The sequence below is a fragment of the Centroberyx gerrardi genome, chromosome 12, assembly GCF_048128805.1.
Source record: "Centroberyx gerrardi isolate f3 chromosome 12, fCenGer3.hap1.cur.20231027, whole genome shotgun sequence".
NCBI lineage: Eukaryota > Metazoa > Chordata > Actinopteri > Beryciformes > Berycidae > Centroberyx > Centroberyx gerrardi.
The window spans coordinates 661347-679596 of NC_136008.1; the positions used below are offsets into that span (position 1 = coordinate 661347).

The 18250-nt window shown below is 44.2% G+C and overlaps 2 protein-coding genes across 5 annotated transcripts in view; one reads left to right on the top strand and one right to left on the bottom strand.

Moving 5' to 3' along the window:
• The window catches only part of LOC139917000 (uncharacterized), a 12201-nt gene extending 298 nt beyond the window's left edge, over positions 1–11903 (top strand). The window contains exons 2-5 of one of the 4 annotated variants that reach the window (XR_013506928.1): positions 8671–8784; positions 9514–9584; positions 10175–10294; positions 11583–11903. Coding sequence is in view for 3 of the 4 variants with exons in the window: in XM_078287314.1 (XP_078143440.1) it covers positions 8671–8784; positions 9514–9584; positions 10175–10243 (254 nt within the window). In the remaining variant the exon portion in view is untranslated. Of the gene's footprint in view, positions 1–8670; positions 8785–9513; positions 9585–10174; positions 10295–11563 lie in introns of all 4 variants that reach the window. The other 3 variants (XM_078287314.1, XM_078287313.1, XM_078287312.1) reach the window with 3 other exon arrangements.
• A 524-nt stretch (positions 11904–12427) lies between these two features.
• On the bottom strand, positions 12428–16949 carry LOC144541914 (uncharacterized). The gene is made up of 3 exons (XM_078287032.1): positions 16934–16949; positions 13361–13869; positions 12428–12877 (listed from the first exon to the last, which is right to left on the bottom strand). The coding sequence occupies exons 1-3, from the start codon at positions 16947–16949 to the stop codon at positions 12479–12481; spliced, it is 924 nt and encodes a 307-aa protein (XP_078143158.1). The 3' UTR covers positions 12428–12478.
• Positions 16950–18250: the final 1301 nt, after the last annotated feature.

Consider the following 18250-nt stretch of genomic DNA (forward strand, 5'->3'; position numbering starts at 1 on the left):
AAGTTTAAATTTAAGTTTAAATGTGAATGTAAATGTGAGAAACTTTAATTCTAAGCGTTAGTGTGATGCAAATTTAACTTCAAATTCAAATTCAAGTGTAAAAGTGTATGAAGTGTGACTGAAATTATAAGTATAAAAGTAGTAATAATGAAAGTGTAATAAGCGTAATAAGTAATTCTAGTGTAAGTGAAGTGTAAATGTAAGTTGAAGTTTAAATTTAGTTTATGTTTAAATGTAATTAGTTTGTGAGAGTAAGAGTCATTTTAAGTTAAAGTTTCATTCTACGAGGAAATCAAAGGGCAACTGGTTAAAGATTAAATTAGGCTTAAGTGTGAGTTTAAGTGTAATTATAAGTGCAAGTGTAAAAGTGAAAGGAGCTGAAGTGTAATAAGTGTACTTCTGTGGAAGTTTAACCAAAAGAGGAAGTTAAGTTTCAGTTGACAGTGAAGCAAGTGGCCAAGACCTCAGGTGAGTTCTGCAGCCAGTGAGGAAGTGAAGGAAGCTGCAGTTCCTCTAACGTCCACTAGGGTCCGGCTCTAAAAACACTCTAAACCGCCCGACTCCATTCATGTCTATGGGACCGCAGCCCAACTTCTCACTCAAAATATAAAGTCAATACATTTTTTCGACAAGAGATTTTGGTCTCAGTAGCTAATTTAACTTCTAATTATATGTGTCCGTATGGCGATCTTCAAAATAATAGCATCATTAACAGATATAACGGTTATAAAACAGGGTTGTTTTCGTAGTGATTGACAGGTCACCTGTCCAGTGATCGACAAGTCGCCGATCACGGACCAATAGCAGGCGGCGCTGTGGGAAACCCCGGCTTCGCTCTGGCTGCTCCGGCTCCAAAAAATGTCAACATGGCGGCGCTCGTAGACCCGAACGTTTGGCTTCAAAACGGCCCTTCAGAAACCTGTGGGTGATGTCACTCACTACTCCATCTGTTCTTACAGTCTATGATCTGAAGCCATTTATTTAGTGGAGTATTTTTCTAAAACAAGTCAACAGCCTGCCAGCAGGTGGAGCGGCTGCACCTGTTTCTCGTTTCAGGAATCTTCTGAAGCGTTTCGTCTCGGTGCTTCATGACCTTCACCTGCGTCCGTCCGTCTGTCAGCAGGATCTCTCTCACAGTTTGGCACGGATTTGTACCAAACTTGGTATGAAGGTTGGTGATGGGCTGAGGAAGAACTGATTGACTTTTCATGTCGATTGGCCAAAAGGGGGCGTGGTGGTGGGGTGGTGGGCGTGGTCTTCCATTTTTTTGTGCATTTCAGAACAGATTCACATAATATTGCAACTTTGACAAGTGCAGGAAGAAGCTCTGGGCCTTCTGACGGTCTCTGTGATGTTCTGGGTGAAGGCGTGCTGGGTGACGTCAGACACGGAGGAGGTCGGTCCTCTACTGATCTTCTAGTTCTGTCTGGTTTCAACACACTGACTCTGGTTTGTAGAAAATCCCAGGCGGTGGTTTACTGACAGTGAAGTCTAACTGACTTGATCGTCATGAAGGTGCAGATTTCCTCCAACAAGCTCAACGAGCCGAGGAGGAAACAAAGGCAACGGACCAGAAAAGGAAAGTTTCCCACAAGGCAACACAACCAGTCATGTGATATTTTAGACCAATAGCAGCCGCTGACACACTGCAGGCCGGTGTGTTCACAGTGGACCTGCTCTCTTCTGATTGGAGTGTTGCTGTAGGCGGGATGAAGAAGAAGAAGAAGAAGAAGAAGAAGAAGAAGAAGAAGAAGAAGAAGAAGCAGCATGTGAGGAAGTTAGGCAGAGAGAGCAGTGGCAGCATCTGAGACTTTGGTTATGGTTTAGGTAAAACAGTTTGGTGAAGGTTCTTGGTGTCTGGTGTTTTTACGGTTCTAGCTCTTGTTTTGGATCTGGTTCTCATGTAGTTCTTGATCTTATTGTTGTTCTGGATCCTGTTGCTCTAATTCTTGTTGTGCACCTGGTTCTTATTACAGTTCAGTTCTGGTTCTTAGCGTGGTTCTGCCTGTTAGTGTTGTTCTGGTTGTTGTTTCTTGTGTTCCTGGTCCGTATGATGGTTCTAGTTCTGGTTCTTACTGTAGATATGGTTCTTAACATGGTTCTGGTTCTCTTTGCTTGTCTACAAAGCACTTTCCTATTTTACACTGCCTAGTCTACCCTGTAATGGCTAAAAACTTATCTTTTCAGCTTAGCTTTTAAGTAGCCTTCATTTTAACTGTTTCTGTTCAGGATCCCAACAGAGCTGACACGGGTCCGGGTAATGCTTACTGCAGAGGGAACACTATGTGTGGGGGACAGAGCTTTACCCTGTATGATCCTCATCCATCTGTGGATGGGGAGGTTTTTGACCAAGAGGAGAATCTGTGATCCTCGTCTGCCTGAGGCAGTGAGATCTGACGTAAATATCAGATCAAGAGTAGAATCAGGAAGGACAGGGGAAAAAACATATGGGTTCACTCACAATGTGCATCTAACAGTGGGAGTATTTGTTGTGTTCTTTTATCTTTCTATTTCACTTGATTTGAACTGCACTAGTTTACTTTTTAAGTCTTTTATCTTTTGTATCTCGTCTGTACTTTTGCACTTTTAATTGTAAATCTTTTACCTTTACTGTATTCTTATTACTCTGTAAAGCACTTGAATTGTCCCAGTGTATGAAACGTGCTATACAGATAAAGCTGCCTTGCCTTGTGTTCTTGGTTCTTAGCATGTTTCCAGTTGTTAGCAGAGTGCGAATTATACAATGACAATCGGGAGGGTCAACTTTTTCTCCAGGGCGTGAAGGGAACCCAGTACAGCGCAGACGCGTGCTTCAGTAAACTGAAGTCTTACAATCCTTACAGCGTCTTGCTTGTTTAACGTAATGTCTGCAGTCTGTAGATGATGATAAATCAAATCCATTACACCAGCTCATGGGGCACGTACCACACAACAAGTTTTGTAGTCAGGGGTCACCAACAAAGTATTCTCTACATAATTGGCAGGGGGGTCTGGGGGTCCTCCCCCAGGAAAAAAATAGTAATTTAAAACAAATTTCCTGCATTTCTACACCACCTAACCTCTTGGATTAAGTCAAGAAACAGCAACCCTGTATAATGTTAACCAAAAATGTAAAATTATGTTATATTACTAGATTTCAGCATTGAGGTGCTTACATTCATGACTTTGCATAGGCATACTAACCTAAAAACCTATTATGGAATCGCGAGAAAGTTTCAGAGCGACAGACACAGAGCATCCCGTAACCATAGCAACTCACTCTCACTCCTGCCTGCGTGGCGCGAGAGGAGAGGGAGAGACGCAGAAGAGCCGCTGACTGAGATTACTCTGAGCAGCATGCATGGGAATAAATTAGGCCTACAATATAATAGATTTGTGTATATTTCTGAATAACTCTGCTGCACGGTGCTGCTCTGTCTCGTCTCGTGCGCTGTCAGTGTCTCTTATCACGCCGCGACGTTATCAGTGATGAATTTGTTTATCACTGCGTGAGGAAATGGACTTGTGGCGTGAGAGCGTGTGGAAGTGTCTATTGCGTGAGTCTCACGGTCAATGCGTGAGAGTTGGCAGCCCTGGCGTCTCCATTGGCTTGCGCGACGCACGCGAGCATAGACTTTAAAGCCTTGTTTGAGTGAGGCAGGCAGACGAGACGTTCAACTAACGTCAAGGTTAAGAAATGGTATGGTCCACTTTAGGGGTGTCTGAAATCGTATTACAAGATTCTTCTAGGCATGAATATGGGAAATATATTGTAATATTTACGATTACAAGTAAAAAGAATATATAAATATTTCGACCCCCCCGACCTGTTGTTTTTTACCTCTTTTGGGGGGGTCCAAGTCTTAATTAGGGGGGTCAGACCCCCCCAGTCCCCCCCGTAATTCGAACCGTGGTTGTTAGCATGGTTCTGGTTGATCTTGTTTTGTGTGTTTTTACTGGGACTCAGACGTTCTTCAGAGAACAGGAACAGATCATCAGAGATAATCTGAAGATCTCAGAGAGGAACAGAAAGGTTTCCAGTGTCAGATCTGTAAACTAACTCCACTGTTACTGCTGAAGGTTTACTCTGGTTCTGTCAGGATCGGACATGTTTCACCTCCTCTGTCCTCAAGAGGTTTCTTTTCTTAAATCATGAAATCCCCTCTGCTGGATGTGATCAGACATGAAACCCATCTGCTGCCCTGAGACTCTGTCAGATCCGTGACAAAACCTCCCAAACATCAAAAGGACAAAGGTACCAAAAAAAAAAAAAAAAAAAAGTGAACATGAGCCGGATCCTCAGAGACTGACAGACTTTAGTGGAGCGTAGAGAAAGTTTAGAGTTTAGACATTCAGTTCCAGAGAAACTTCACAGAGATCTACAGTAGAATAAGCTTCTATTCCTACAAGCCACTAATAGTGAGGAGGTCAGGGGTCAGAGGTCACAGCACCCAGACAGTAGAGCGGTTCAGCGTTCAGCCTGGAATTTAGCTCTGCATGCTTCCACTGTGACTTCAATGAGTTTTTGAAAGAGGTTTTGGATTGATGCTGAAATCAGCTCTGTGAATCAAATCAAATCAATACTGCTCTTTAAAGCATAAACTAATCCATATTAGTAAAAACCTAACGCTTGGCTAACCTGTGAAAAAACTACAGCAGGTCGCATTCGTCCAATGTCACCAACACTCAACACTAAATGTAACACACTAACTAGCAGGCTAACGTTATGCTAGCTAACTTAAAAACCTATAATTAAAAAACTACAATTGGAAAAATAATCTAAACTGAAAAAAGCACCTATGAAGTCAACCAGCTGATGGGACGTCACTTCAGCTCTTCAGCAGAGATAATTATTAAAGAAAAATAGAATATAAATAAGAATAGAGCAAATGGGGGAGTGATCAGAGTATTCCTGAGCAGCAGCACATCAGTCTGACTGTAAGTTAGTCTTAGCTAACACCGCCCGGCCTCCTGCGGTCTGTTTTCAGTCTGCCTGTCTGGCTGAGGAGTGAAAGCTGCTGCTGCTGGCGTTTCACTTCCTGTTCTGGTTGTCGTTGTCCTGCCTGCAGAGAAAACCTCAGGACACTCTTCAGGATCTGTCTGTGTCTGGGTTAGGACGAGACAACTGAGCTAACAAGGTGACAAAGTCATTTCATTGTGATTTTAATAACAGCAGGGAGCTGAAGACCTTCGTTGGCTAAATGGATCCTCCAGATCTTAAAGGTGTTGAATGATTTATTTTTTCCTGAGATGGATACAACATGTTGGAAATGTATTCTTCAGAAGTGTGTTGTGCCAAACTGACAGAGAAAAGACATTTATTTCCTTCCTTCCTTCCTTGACCTTTGTGTCTCAGTGAGTCAGACTGCTGAGGAGAAATCTGTTCAGTCTTCCTGTTAATCAGCAGCCGGCGGCGCTCCGCCTGCAGCGAGTCTGGACAGGTTCGGTCTTCCTGACCGAACCTGGTCTAACCGTTCCTCCTGCCTGAGGGGGCGGAGAGTTATTTGCTGAACGGGCTTGATCTGTGCCACAGAAACATAAACACCCTTGGGTGCCAGAGTCGGATCAGAGTCTGAGTGCCGGAGTTCTCCGTCGGTTGATTTTTTGGTTTTGGTGTTTCTATCTAAACGGGCGAGTCAGCTCGGGTTCAGAGGGAAGACAAAGCCAAGTTTCTGTCAGTCTAATCCGCTGTAAAGCGTTCATCAATCCACGAATCAATCCACTGATCCACTCAGTCCAGACGGCTTTCTGCAGCCTGAGGCTGAGTGAAGAGCTTCACTAAGAGATGAAAGAAAACTCTCCTAAAACACTTTTAGAAAAACAGCTACTGGTGATGAACTTTTCATTCCTGCCTCCATCCAGTAGTTTGTTGTGTTGTTCTTCTTGGTGGATAACCGGCCAATCGTAGACGAGGTGACGTCACCTCCAGATGTTTCCAGCAGCTACAGTGGAGTTTGATATGAGAAAATGTTTCAGGATGTAAAACATCAGCGGTAAACGTCAGGTTTTGGTGTCAGTCCCTCAGAATCAAAGAGCGAGGGCTTCTTTCTAGAGCCGCCATTTTGCACCGAGAGACGTTCAACAATCATACAGGGAGAAATCCATCGTAGAAGAGGAGAGAGACCAGTTTCTCCACCACAGGAGCAGGAGAGAGACCAGAATGCACTGCAGGAACAGGAGAGAGACCAGAATGCACTGCAGGAGCAGGAGAGAGACCAGAATGCACTGCAGGAGCAGGAGAGAGACCAGAATGCACTGCAGCAGCAGGAGAGAGACCAGAATGCACTGCAGCAGCGTCAGCAGGCCCGTCTGGATTTCCCCAAGATGTTGCTCTAGTTTATTCCAGATAACTGACTCACTGAAACACATCTGCATTGGACCCATGTGAGGAGTGCAGCGCCACAAATCACTTTCTTACCTCGTTACCTGTCTCACCTCGTTACCTGTCTCACCTCGTTACCCCACCCCAAAACAAGACTCAACAACAGTAATAACCGTAACACCGGTGGTTTCTCTACCATCAGTCAGTTCTGCTTCCAGGTTTCACTTTCAGTTCCTGATCCTGTTCACAACACCAGACAGGAACCTGCAGATCCACTACATCTTTACATCTACACAAAGAAAGCTCATTTTCTTATCCACAGCCTTGGATTCTTGAAGTTCAGTGAAGAAACTGAACAGAACTGAGCTGGAGGTTTGTTGCTTTTTCTGCTGCGAGGAGCGGAGTGAGAATGAATCTTCTGCTCTTGTGAAACCAAACATCGTCTCTGAAAACACAACGCAGGAAGCGGCTCGCATTACACAAGTCCCACAGGTCCAGTGATAATTCATAGAGGTTACTTAATATATTGGGGGGGGGGGCTGTCGGTTCTGTCCCAGAGGAAAACTGACAGAACTGGGATGGAAACCTGACTCTGTGTTACGTAGCAGTACCATAATGGGAAAATATTTCAGTAAAAGTAAAAGTTCTGCATTCAAAAGTTTCCTTCAGTAAAAGTCTAGAAGTATTATCAGTAAAATGTTCTGAAGTATCAAAGTAAAAGTCGTCATTCTGTCAGAGTGTTAAAGTATTGAAGCTTTAAAGCTCCACATCATGTAAAGCAGGACTCCCTCTCCTCTGTGATGATAAAGGAGTTGGATGTGTATCTAAACATGGTGAAAGCATCAAAACTAAATCCACACAATCCATATTAGAAAAGCGAGCCTCTAAACGAGCCGTTTGGACTTCCGTAACTTTGTGGCGTCACAAAGGTTCGCTCATTAGTAAGAAGTAGAAAGTCTCAGTAAATACTCAGTAAAGAACCAGAACCTCAGAACTGGACTGAAGTACAGAACTCCAGTAAATGTACTGAGTTACTTTCCACCTCTGGAAACATTACAAGCAACCAGCAGTACGGAGGTCAGAGGTCAGAGGTCAGAGGTCAGGGCCTCACTACAATATTCCTGAGACCGGAGAACATCATGTCAGAGAGAAGAGCTAGAGGAGGAGCAGGGACACTGTGAAGAACAATCCCTCAGGCGGCTGAGGCAGCCTGGGGCGGGTTTCCCAGCATGCCTTGGTGCAGGTCACAGTGTGGTCATTACAGAAACTTCTTAACTACGAAATCCTGTCCTATCTCAGTTTAGGAGGATATTTAAGATTTTTGCCATTACAGAACAAGGTTTCCTGACTGCGTTTAGGATTTTGATCTTATCTTTACCCAAATAGGCGTTTAGTTACAGAAGCATCTTAACTTAAATCCTAACTTAGGACAGCACAGAACCTAACAGTCTTAAATTCAAAATGTGCCATTATAACGGTTAAAAATGGCTGCTGCACAATTCATACTAGACATTGAAGAGAGGGAGAATCCAAATGTAATGATTGAAAGATTACTAAAACCAGAGGATGATGTTCTTCACTTCCTCGATGACATTTTGATGAGCGTATATAGGAAAATTAAAAAATAATAAAATTGGTTTACATTAACGCTTAGTGACGCCATAACGGTAATCTCAGTTATAAATTTGAAAAAGCAAATAAACTTCTCTATCGTGCACATTCTAAGTTTAATTCAGGCATAATCAAATGATTGCCGATTTGTTGGATTGGAATTTTAATAAATAGTTAGGATTTTCTAAGTGAAGTTGAGATATGAGAGATCAGACAGGAGACCAGCATGAGCTCAGGACTTGCTTCTGTAATGGCAAAATAAGATTTTTCCTATCTTTGACATTTAGGACAGGAAACACTTCAGCTTCAGCTTCACTGCAGCAGAAACCGACACTTCTCTGTTTTGTGTGTGTGTGTTTGCCTTGTGATGAGAGTTTCATTTGATTTAAAGTCACAACTGAATTTGACAATGAAAGCATCAGAATTCTTATATAAAAATACGTTTTGTGTATTTGTTGCCCTGTATTGTCAAATAGGTTTTATTATAATATGGAGAATCCTTATGGAGAATGTGAGAACACGGTGGAAAAATGACTTTTCCACCGTGTTCCTCCTGACCTCAAGTCTTTTATTTTTGACCACAGATGTGACTAATAACTCTGATAACGCTTCCCATTCTCATGAATAATGTAATCAACAGTTTCACATCTGTCTGACCAAACCCAACATTAACATAATCCATGATAATAACACTTGTATCTACACACTTTATATATTAAAATGTGTTCGTCTCATGTCTCCTTCATCTTCCTCCACAGAAAACGGAGGAAGTTATGAGGAGGAAGAGGAGGAGGAGGAGGAGTACGACGAGCCCACAGCCACGCCCACTCCGGACTACGACTACAACTTCACCTACGACTACACTTTCATAAGTAAGAGAGGAGCATGCTGTCTGTTCACTCAGTTGGTCTTAACAAGTTCAGGGTCTTAACGAGTTCAGGGTCTTAACGAGTTCAGGGTCTTAACAAGTTCAGGGTCTTAACGAGTTCAGGGTCTTAACGAGTTCAGGGTCTTAACGAGCTCAAGGTCTTAACGAGTTCAAGGTCTTAACGAGTTCAGGGTCTTAACAAGTTCAAGGCCTTAACGAGTTCAAGGCCTTAACGAGTTCAGGGTCTTAACAAGTTCAGGGTCTTAACGAGTTCAAGGTCTTAACGAGTTCAAGGCCTTAACGAGTTCAGGGTCTTAACGAGTTCAAGGTCTTAATGAGTTCAGGGTCTTAACGAGTTCAGGGTCTTAACAAGTTCAGGGTCTTAATGAGTTCAGGGTCTTAACGGGCCCTGGACCTTAACGAGCTGCAGTCATTACTTATACATTTGTTATGTTCCTTTTAATTTGCAGCACTTTCTAACTTTATTAAGAAAAGTGGCCTACAGGTAGTAGATTACTAGTAGTAGCAGTAGCAGTACTAGTGCTAGATGTAGTAGTACTAGTACTAGTAGTAGTATTAGGAGTATTAGTAGCACTAGCAGTAGTATATTGTAGTATATTATGGTGTGCTATCTAGATAACTCCAGTGTAGTAGTACTAATAGACGTATTAGTAGTACTTGCAGTACTTGCAGTAGTAGCAGTAGTAGTATATCATGGTGTGTTGTCTCCTAGATGAGTCCAGTCCAGATTACAGTCAGCATGTGGTTCTTGGTGACTGGAACGATCCTGAACCAACAGATAAGGTGAGAAACCTCTGTCTGTCTATCTGTCTGTCTGCCTGTCTGTCTGCCTGTCTGTCTGACTGCCTGTCTGTCTGTCTGACTGTCTGTCTGTCTGTCTGTCTGACTGTCTGTCTGTCTGTCTGTCTGTCTGACTGCCTGTCTGTCTGTCTGTCTGTCTGCCTGCCTGTCTGTCTGACTGCCTGTCTGTCTGCCTGCCTGTCTGCAGCTGAGGATGAAATATTACAGCCTGAAGACTCTCTGCTGTTTAAAACAACAAAAAGGAAAATAAGAAGCTAAAGTCTGTTTGAGTGGAGCGGCCCTTTAGTCCTCTGTGTTTCTTCACTGCTCAGTAATGACAGAACATCACGCTGAGCATTTTGCTGATATTGTGATTTGGATGTGAGTTGTTATGAGTGTGAACTCAGCTGTTTCAGACCTGCTGCACATTTACTGCTGGAATATAAACAAAGATTTTCTCTCACAGCAGAAATCTGCTGAAAGCTTCTGGAATATTGTGATTTTGATGATTTCTGATGTGATTCTGCTGTGTTTGTTTCTCTTTTCAACATCTACCTGCCGCGCTGTCGTGACCTCTGTACGACCCCTCTCAGGCTTCAGGGATTGGTCGGTTCGCCCCGCTGCTGCTGCTGGAATTGGCTGTTCATCAGATGTGGAACTGAGTGGGCGGAGCCAGCGAGCGAGAGGCTGCCGACAGGTGAGAGGTGAGACAGGTGAGAGGTGAGACAGGTGAGAGGTGAGACAAGTGAGACAGGTGAGAGGTGAGACAGGTGAGAGGTGAGACACACAGAGGGAAGTAAAGAGTTAAAGTCTCACCCTGCTGGTTTGGTCCTGGTTCTTGTTAGAACAGATGAGACAGAACCTGCAGTGGACTGCTGCTCCCCCTGGTGGAGAATCCAGTCTCATGTCTTTACTGAACTCCAACCAGTCTAATCTGAGGAAGAGGAGATGAGATGAGGAAGAGGAGGGAGAGGAGGGAGAGGAGGTGAGATGAGGAAGAAGAGGGAGATGAGGAACAGGAGGGAGATGAGGAAGAGGAGATGAGATGAGGAAGAGGAGGGAGGTGAGGAAGAGGAGGGGAGGAGCTTGTTCTGCAGCAGCATCAGATCAGACAGCAGAATGTGGATCCAGATGTTCTGACCTCTGACCTGCAGGTTGAAGGTGAAGCATCTTCTTATGCATCTACTGTAATGCAAATATATTAAATATCTTTATCCAGATGTATTATAATATATTTGTATCCTCTAACAGCCTATTGCACATTACTATATTACATCTTCATATTAAACTGATGTCACCCAGTTCACTGCAGTCACACCTGATCTGTTTTTATACTTCTGGAATAAATCTGGAAGTTGCAAAACATACTTTGATATTTTCTCTTTGCTTTTATTGTAAATACTTTGCTTGAATATTGTAACTTTATATTAGTGTTTCTATCTTTACTTTGTTTTTTCCTCTTGTCTTTGCTGTTTTTTTTAACAGTTTAACGCTCTGCAGGCAGTTCACTGCTGTCAGCGTTTTTTATGTCGATACAAAACCAGGAAGAATTCTCTAATTTGGCAAAAAAAATCAAAAAAACACTTTAGGCATGCAAAATAGAACAGCAATTTTTAATGAACTATAATTAATGAACTATAATTAATTATATACTATTAATTATATACTATATAATTTAATTTTAACCTTATATTTGTGATATACAGTATGTGTCTATGTGTGTTTAATGTGTTGTTTAATGTAACGTGCAATGAAATGACCGCAACTTTTTATGGTCCAAGACAAATTTCTCTACAGAGATCAACAAAAAATCAATCTAAAATCAAGTTAAAATTATCTGTAAAAATGCATGAAATTGAAGCACATGTGCTTTCCTCTGACGTCACATCTCTGACATCACACCTCTGACATCACATCTCTGACATCACATCTCTGACATCACACCTCTGACATCACATCTCTGACCTGTTCTACACATCCAGGTTCCTATAAGAGAAGAAGAACTGAAGAGAAGAAGAAGAACTGATCTGAGACCAGCAGAGAGAAGGTCCAGAGAAGCAGCCAGCAGCAGGATGAACATCGTTTCACAACATTTTCTACATTAATATCACATTAAAAATACGTTCTACACTGGCTGACATATCGCAGCTAATCAGTTCTCTCTGATCAATAAAACTACAGACAGCGATCAGTTCTCTTCTTCATGCAGCTGAATGAACCCATGAGGGAATTCTAACCACACATCATGTTTTTTACTGATTCACAAGCCATGCTGTATATTTCTATGTTGTTTATATTCTGTAATAAATGATTTCCTACAAACTCTTCTGATCTGTGGCTTTCATGAAGTTCACAACAGTCCGTTTGTGTTTTATTACATTTTGCAGATTTGACATTTAAAGATTAAAATCTGTCAGCTGTTTACCAGCTGATGTAGACAGAATGTTTGATGCTTCATATTTGAGGATTATGATTCCAAAATTAATCTCCACCATTTAAATAAATGACAGCAGGAACTGAAGTCCTCATGTGACTGAATGAGAAACTTTTACAGACCGGATCCAACAGATTTTAGAGACATTCAGTGTCATCTGGTCGTCATATTTCTCCAAAATGGAGACGTTGTGTTTTGGAATTCAACTTCATTTCCAGATCAGCTGATCTAACGAGCGAGCGAACAGTCAGCAGCTCAGGAGGTTTCATTCAGGACCGATGGAGGAAAACTCTCCAAAATATAGAAGGATGCAGCTTAAGGATAATGAGAGATAATGATAATATCAGACGCTACAATCTGACTCCAAACACAAAGAAAAAATAAATCCTTGTTACTCAAAGCTTTAGGTAGTTTCTACTAGTTTCTGTCCATTTATTGCTCTGTGTGAATAAAGTGACTGTGTTTAACTCCACTCCATATGGCTGCAGTCAAAACACCAAATGTCCAGTTCGTCCTCCAGGTTCTCTAGGTCCTCCAGGTTCTCCAGGTCCTCCAGGTCCTCCAGGTTCTCCAGGTCCTCCAGGTCCTCCAGGTCCTCCAGGTTCTCCAGGTCCTCCAGGTCCTCCAGGTTCTCCAGGTCCTCCAGGTTCTCCAGGTTCTCCAGGTCCTCCAGGTCCTCCAGGTTCTCCAGGTCCTCCAGGTCCGGTTCAGACGGACTGGATCTGCTGGCGGACCTTCTCAGCAGCCCGGACGTCCAGGAGCTTCTGCCGTCTGAACCAGCAGGACGAAGGCGGCGGTCAGAGCGAGCATCGCCGCCTCGAACCTCCAGAAGCTTCTGTCCTCCGCCCACTGTGACCGACAGCTGGGGGGGGGGGGGGGAGTTTACTTTACTTTATATTCATTTACTGCAGTGAGATAACAGAGAAACAAAGCTGCACAATTGATCCTAGATAACTGTTTCCCAGTGTGGTATATCAAGCGCTCCCATCACTCCTGACCAATCACAGCCTCTGAAAGCTCAACGTGCGTCATGTGACCAAAACAGTTCAGCTGGAGAAACTTTACAGAGAAAACCTGAAAAGGTTTTAGTTCTGAACTGGGTCACGGTCTCAGTTTAGTAACTGAAGACACAACATGAGGAAGACAGTAAGAGGAAGACAAGACGCTCTGCTGCTGCACTGAAACAGTTCAAATTTATGTTAAAATTACAATGTTTCCTGAAAGTGAGACAAATAATCGTGATTCATAATTGTGATCACAATAATTAGCAAAACAACTGGGATTATCATTTTGTCCACGCAGCCCTACAGGGATCAGAACGACTCGATAACCGGACGGTCTGTACCTGCGGCGCCGCAGCCGGCCGGACGCCACGCAGGACCTCCTCCACCGAGCCGGACGCCACGCAGGACCTCCTCCACCGAGCCGGACGCCACGCAGGACCTCCTCCACCGAGCCGGACGCCACGCAGGACCTCCTCCACCGAGCCGGACGCCACGCAGGACCTCCTCCACCGAGCCGGACGCCACGCAGGACCTCCTCCACCACGCAGGACCTCCTCCACCACGCAGGACCTCCTCCACCGAGCCGGACGCCACGCAGGACCTCCTCCACCACGCAGGACCTCCTCCACCACGCAGGACCTCCTCCACCGAGCCGGACGCCACGCAGGACCTCCTCCACCACGCAGGACCTCCTCCACCGAGCCGGACGCCACGCAGGACCTCCTCCACCACGCAGGACCTCCTCCACCGAGCCGGACGCCACGCAGGACCTCCTCCACCACGCAGGACCTCCTCCACCACGCAGGACCTCCTCCACCGAGCCGGTCGGCTGGCAGGCCGGCCGCGACCTCTGAGGAGACAACAAGGTCACGCTCACTTCAACGTCCAGTACAAGGTGTGTTTCATTAGTCGTTTCAACCCGACCTCCTCTCTCCTCCTCTCTCCACCTCCCCTCCTCCTCCTCACATCCTCCTCTCCCCCTCCTCCTCCTCTCTCCCCCTCCCCTCCTCACATCCTCCTCTCCCCCTCCTCCTCCTCTCTCCCCCTCCCCTCCTCACATCCTCCTCTCCCCCTCCTCTCTCCCCCTCCCCTCCTCCTCCTCACATCCTCCTCTCCTCCTCCTCCTCTCCCCCTCCTCTCTCCCCCTCCTCCTCCTCTCTCCCCCTCCCCTCCTCCTCCTCACATCCTCCTCTCCTCCTCCTCCTCTCCCCCTCCTCTCTCCCCCTCCCCTCCTCCTCCTCTCTCCCCCTCCCCTCCTCTTCCTCTCCCCCTCCTCTCTCCCCCTCCTCTGTTCCCCTCCTCTCACTGGATGCTTTGATTGACTGCCACTTTTTATTTTATAGTACCGGTATATGATATATTATTTATTTACTTTTTGTATTATTATTATTTTAATTTTATGTCTGTTTTTGCTTGTGCTTATGTTTTCCATAGTTATCTTTGTATGTTTTTTGTTATTTCTATGTGAAAAATGTATAAAAACTTAAATGACAAAAAAACAACAACCAAAAAGCCAACTGTCTGTCTCCTCCGACTCTGATCAGTGATTTATTGTTTCAGTGTTTCAGAGTGTTTACCTCACACACATCTCTCTGTTGTCAGACTGAAACACTGTAAACAGAGAGTTCATTGAGGGTCACTAAATGCTAACTGGCTAACCAAAGCTAACGGTCATTTCTGGTCTGTTAGCATCATGTGACGCTCGATGAAATCTGTTCTCTAGTGTTTCAGTCTGACAACAGAAACAGAGTTAAACACTCTGTTGAAACACAAAATCACTGATCAGACAGATGCATGTCACAGTGTAATGAATCTACATAAAATAATTATAGTACAACCCATTCAAAATATAGGAAGAGGGGAAAACTAGGGAGAAAAAAAAAAATTCCCTATGGAGAAAATAAATAATCACATTATCTATAATTCCTGTTTAATTTACATTTTCCATCCCAGTCATTTCTGTGGCTCTGACTCTCAGCAGAACAAACTTCAGTTCCTAAATCACCAACATTACAGGCAGCTATCAGTCAGCAGGTCAAAGGTCAGAGGTCAGAGGTCAGAGTGTTGGTACCATGTGGAAAGCGCTGCAGTGTGAACACTCCTTCAGCACGGTGACGTTCTCCTGCTCCCACACCGGGCCGCACCGCTGCTGCCTGCCGTCACATCATCATCATCATCATCATCATTATTATTATTAATATTACATCTGTAAAGCTTTATGAGTTTATACTGCCACCTCATCACTTTCATACTATCACAATCTACTTTATACTACTACTTCAAAACCACAGTCTGTCTTCTGTTTTACTGATTCTCTGCATAGCAGTTCATTCTTTTTTCTTCTAGATTTATTGTTGACGTCTTTATTTATTGCTTTTTTCCTAATCTTTGTAACTGTATATGGATAAATGCCTTAGAAAGAATTTATTTCTAATTTATTTTAATTATCGTTAATTTATCCTAAAGTAGTTCATTCTTTTTTTTCCTAGTAGAAGTAGTTGTAGTAGTAGTAGTAGCAGTAGTAGCAGTAGTTGTAGTAGCAGTAGTTGTAGTATTACCTGTTGCATAGTTCTGTACAGCAGCACAGTACACACTGCATCAGAGAAGACAGTTATTTTATGAAACAGATATAAATTATATATTAAGCTCTTCCTGCTGGACAAACATTAAATAACTGTTGGAGACACAAAGTTTCCTCAGCTGGTGGAAAACCTGCAGTGAAGGAAAACTGACATCATCATTCATGTCCTACTAGTTATTTAACTGTTTTATTTTAGACTGACGCTGTTCATAGTATTCTGTTACATCACCACACGGCCATCTGGCAGGAAGGTAACAGGTGAATGTAATAACAGGTGAATGTAATAAAGTAACAGGTAAATGTAATAAAGTAACAGGTGAATGTAATAAAGTAACAGGTGAATGTAATAAAGTAACAGGTAAATGTAATAAAGTAACAGGTGAATGTAATAAAGTAACAGGTGAATGTAATAAAGTAACAGGTGAATGTAATAAAGTAACAGGTAAATGTAATAAAGTAACAGGTAAATGTAATAAAGTAACAGGTGAATGTAATAAAGTAACAGGTGAATGTAATAAAGTAACAGGTGAATGTAATAAAATAACAGGTGAATGTAATAAAGTAACAGGTGAATGTAATAAAATAACAGGTGAATGTAATAAAGTAACAGGTGATTACAATCAAATGACAAACAGCCAATGAGCAGTGTGTATTGTAAAGCGCCATGTTGGTAGGACATGCATGTGACATCATGGGAATACTATTATGAAAAGCAAACACTAGCTAGCTAGCTAACGTTAGCTCAACAGGTAGCCTGGTAACAGTCTCAGGAACAACGGGTCCCGGAGGAGACACACTACCTGACTTCACCGAGGAACACAGTGACGAGCAGCGCAGTCACTCTTCATCTCACAGTCCGACAGTTAGAGTCAAACAGTGAAAGACGAGGGGCGACTCATCCATCAGGAGGGCTAGTTACTTCCTGTTTGGGTCAGCTGACCTGTAGCTCCAGACAAGCAAGGCGCTTTTTTGCCCAGGTAAGCCCCGCCCATTTCCCCACACATACAGGTATGCACATTGCACACACACCTGTCAGCCGCCCAGCAGAAGGTCCATTCCAGAAAGCAGGTTCAACAAACTCTGTCTAACCCTGAACTCTGAGCTGATGAACCCCGAGACAGGAAACTCCGAACAGCTGATCTGAGTTAGTTCAGTCAACTCTGAGTTAGTTCACCTGAGTTAAACCTCCGCTAATTAATGCTCTTTGATACGGATTGAATGAATGAGGAAATGAAACAGCGTGTCTGGCTCTGTAAGAGGGAGGAGACGGAGAGAAACTCAGGGTTTGTTGAAGAAAACCTGCCAGCAGCAGGTTAGGTTCAGAGTCAGTTACCATGGTCAGTTACCATGGTAACTGACCCAGAGGTTAAGTTACCTCTCTTTCTGGAGCTGAAAACCCGGAGTTTCCCTCATCTCAGGGTTAACAAACTCAGAGTTTTCACTAAACCCGCTTTCTGGAAAACCACCCTGGTCTTCCACAGACCGGGGTGGTTTCTTGGATTCTCTGGATTCTTATTTTAGATGTTTTTCACTGGGGAATTTGTGAAATGATAAATGTTTGTATGATGCATCTTGGTTCACAACAGTAGCACAGAGCGGGCTGGACTCGCTACTCAGGTGTTTCCCACCCCAAGTGTTCAAAATGGCCACCGTGTGAATAAGGTGTCATATCCTGCTCCTGATTACATTTAACCAATCGGAAATCTCACGTGCTCTGAGAACCAATCATCATGCTGCTGCCAGAATTTAAAACTTCCTTTCTCCTCTGCCTTCAGCTGTCATTTCAGTGCTGCTGTTGATCCTCCTCCTGTCCTGATCCAGCTCCTCCAGTCCTGATCCAGCTCCTCCTGTCCTGATCCAGCTCCTCCTGTCCTGATCCAGCTCCTCCAGTCCTGATCCAGCTCCTCCTGTCCTGATCTAGCTCCTCCAGTCCTGATCCAGCTCCTCCAGTCCTGATCCAGCTCCTCCTGTCCTGATCCAGCTCCTCCAGTCCTGATCCTGCTCCTCCTGTCCTGATCCAGCTCCTCCAGTCCTGATCCAGCTCCTCCAGTCCTGATCCAGCTCCTCCTGTCCTGATCCAGCTCCTCCAGTCCTGATCCAGCTCCTCCTGTCCTGATCCAGCTCCTCCAGTCCTGATCCAGCTCCTCCTGTCCTGATCCAGCTCCTCCAGTCCTGATCCAGCTCCTCCTGTCCTGATCCAGCTCCTCCAGTCCTGATCCAGCTCCTCCTGTCCTGATCCAGCTCCTCCAGTCCTGATCCAGCTCCTCCTGTCCTGATCCAGCTCCTCCAGTCCTGATCCAGCTCCTCCAGTCCTGATCCAGCTCCTCCTGTCCTGATCCAGCTCCTCCAGTCCTGATCCAGCTCCTCCTGTCCTGATCCAGCTCCTCCTGTCCTGATCCAGCTCCTCCAGAGGGAGACTCCAGCTCCATGGGTCTCCTGCAGGATGTTGGTCTCCACAGTCCTCCACCTCCAGTGGGGTCTGGACTGGCCTTTTTATAAATTCTAGACTTCCGTAATTTCAGTCATACAATAAAAACTTGTCATTCATCTTCACTCAGTCTATCCTGATTGAATTGGATGTGAAGGTGATGATACACAGGCAAAAAAAGGGGGCAAATATGGGGCAACATTACTCTGCATATTTGCTGCT

Bases quoted from the DNA above. Each gene is read 5' to 3' on its own strand.
- LOC144541914 (XM_078287032.1), bottom strand. The intron at 12,878-13,360 runs GTACAGACCGTC...CCCCCCCCCCAG, and splicing joins GGCCGGCTGCGGCGCCGCAG to CTGTCGGTCACAGTGGGCGG.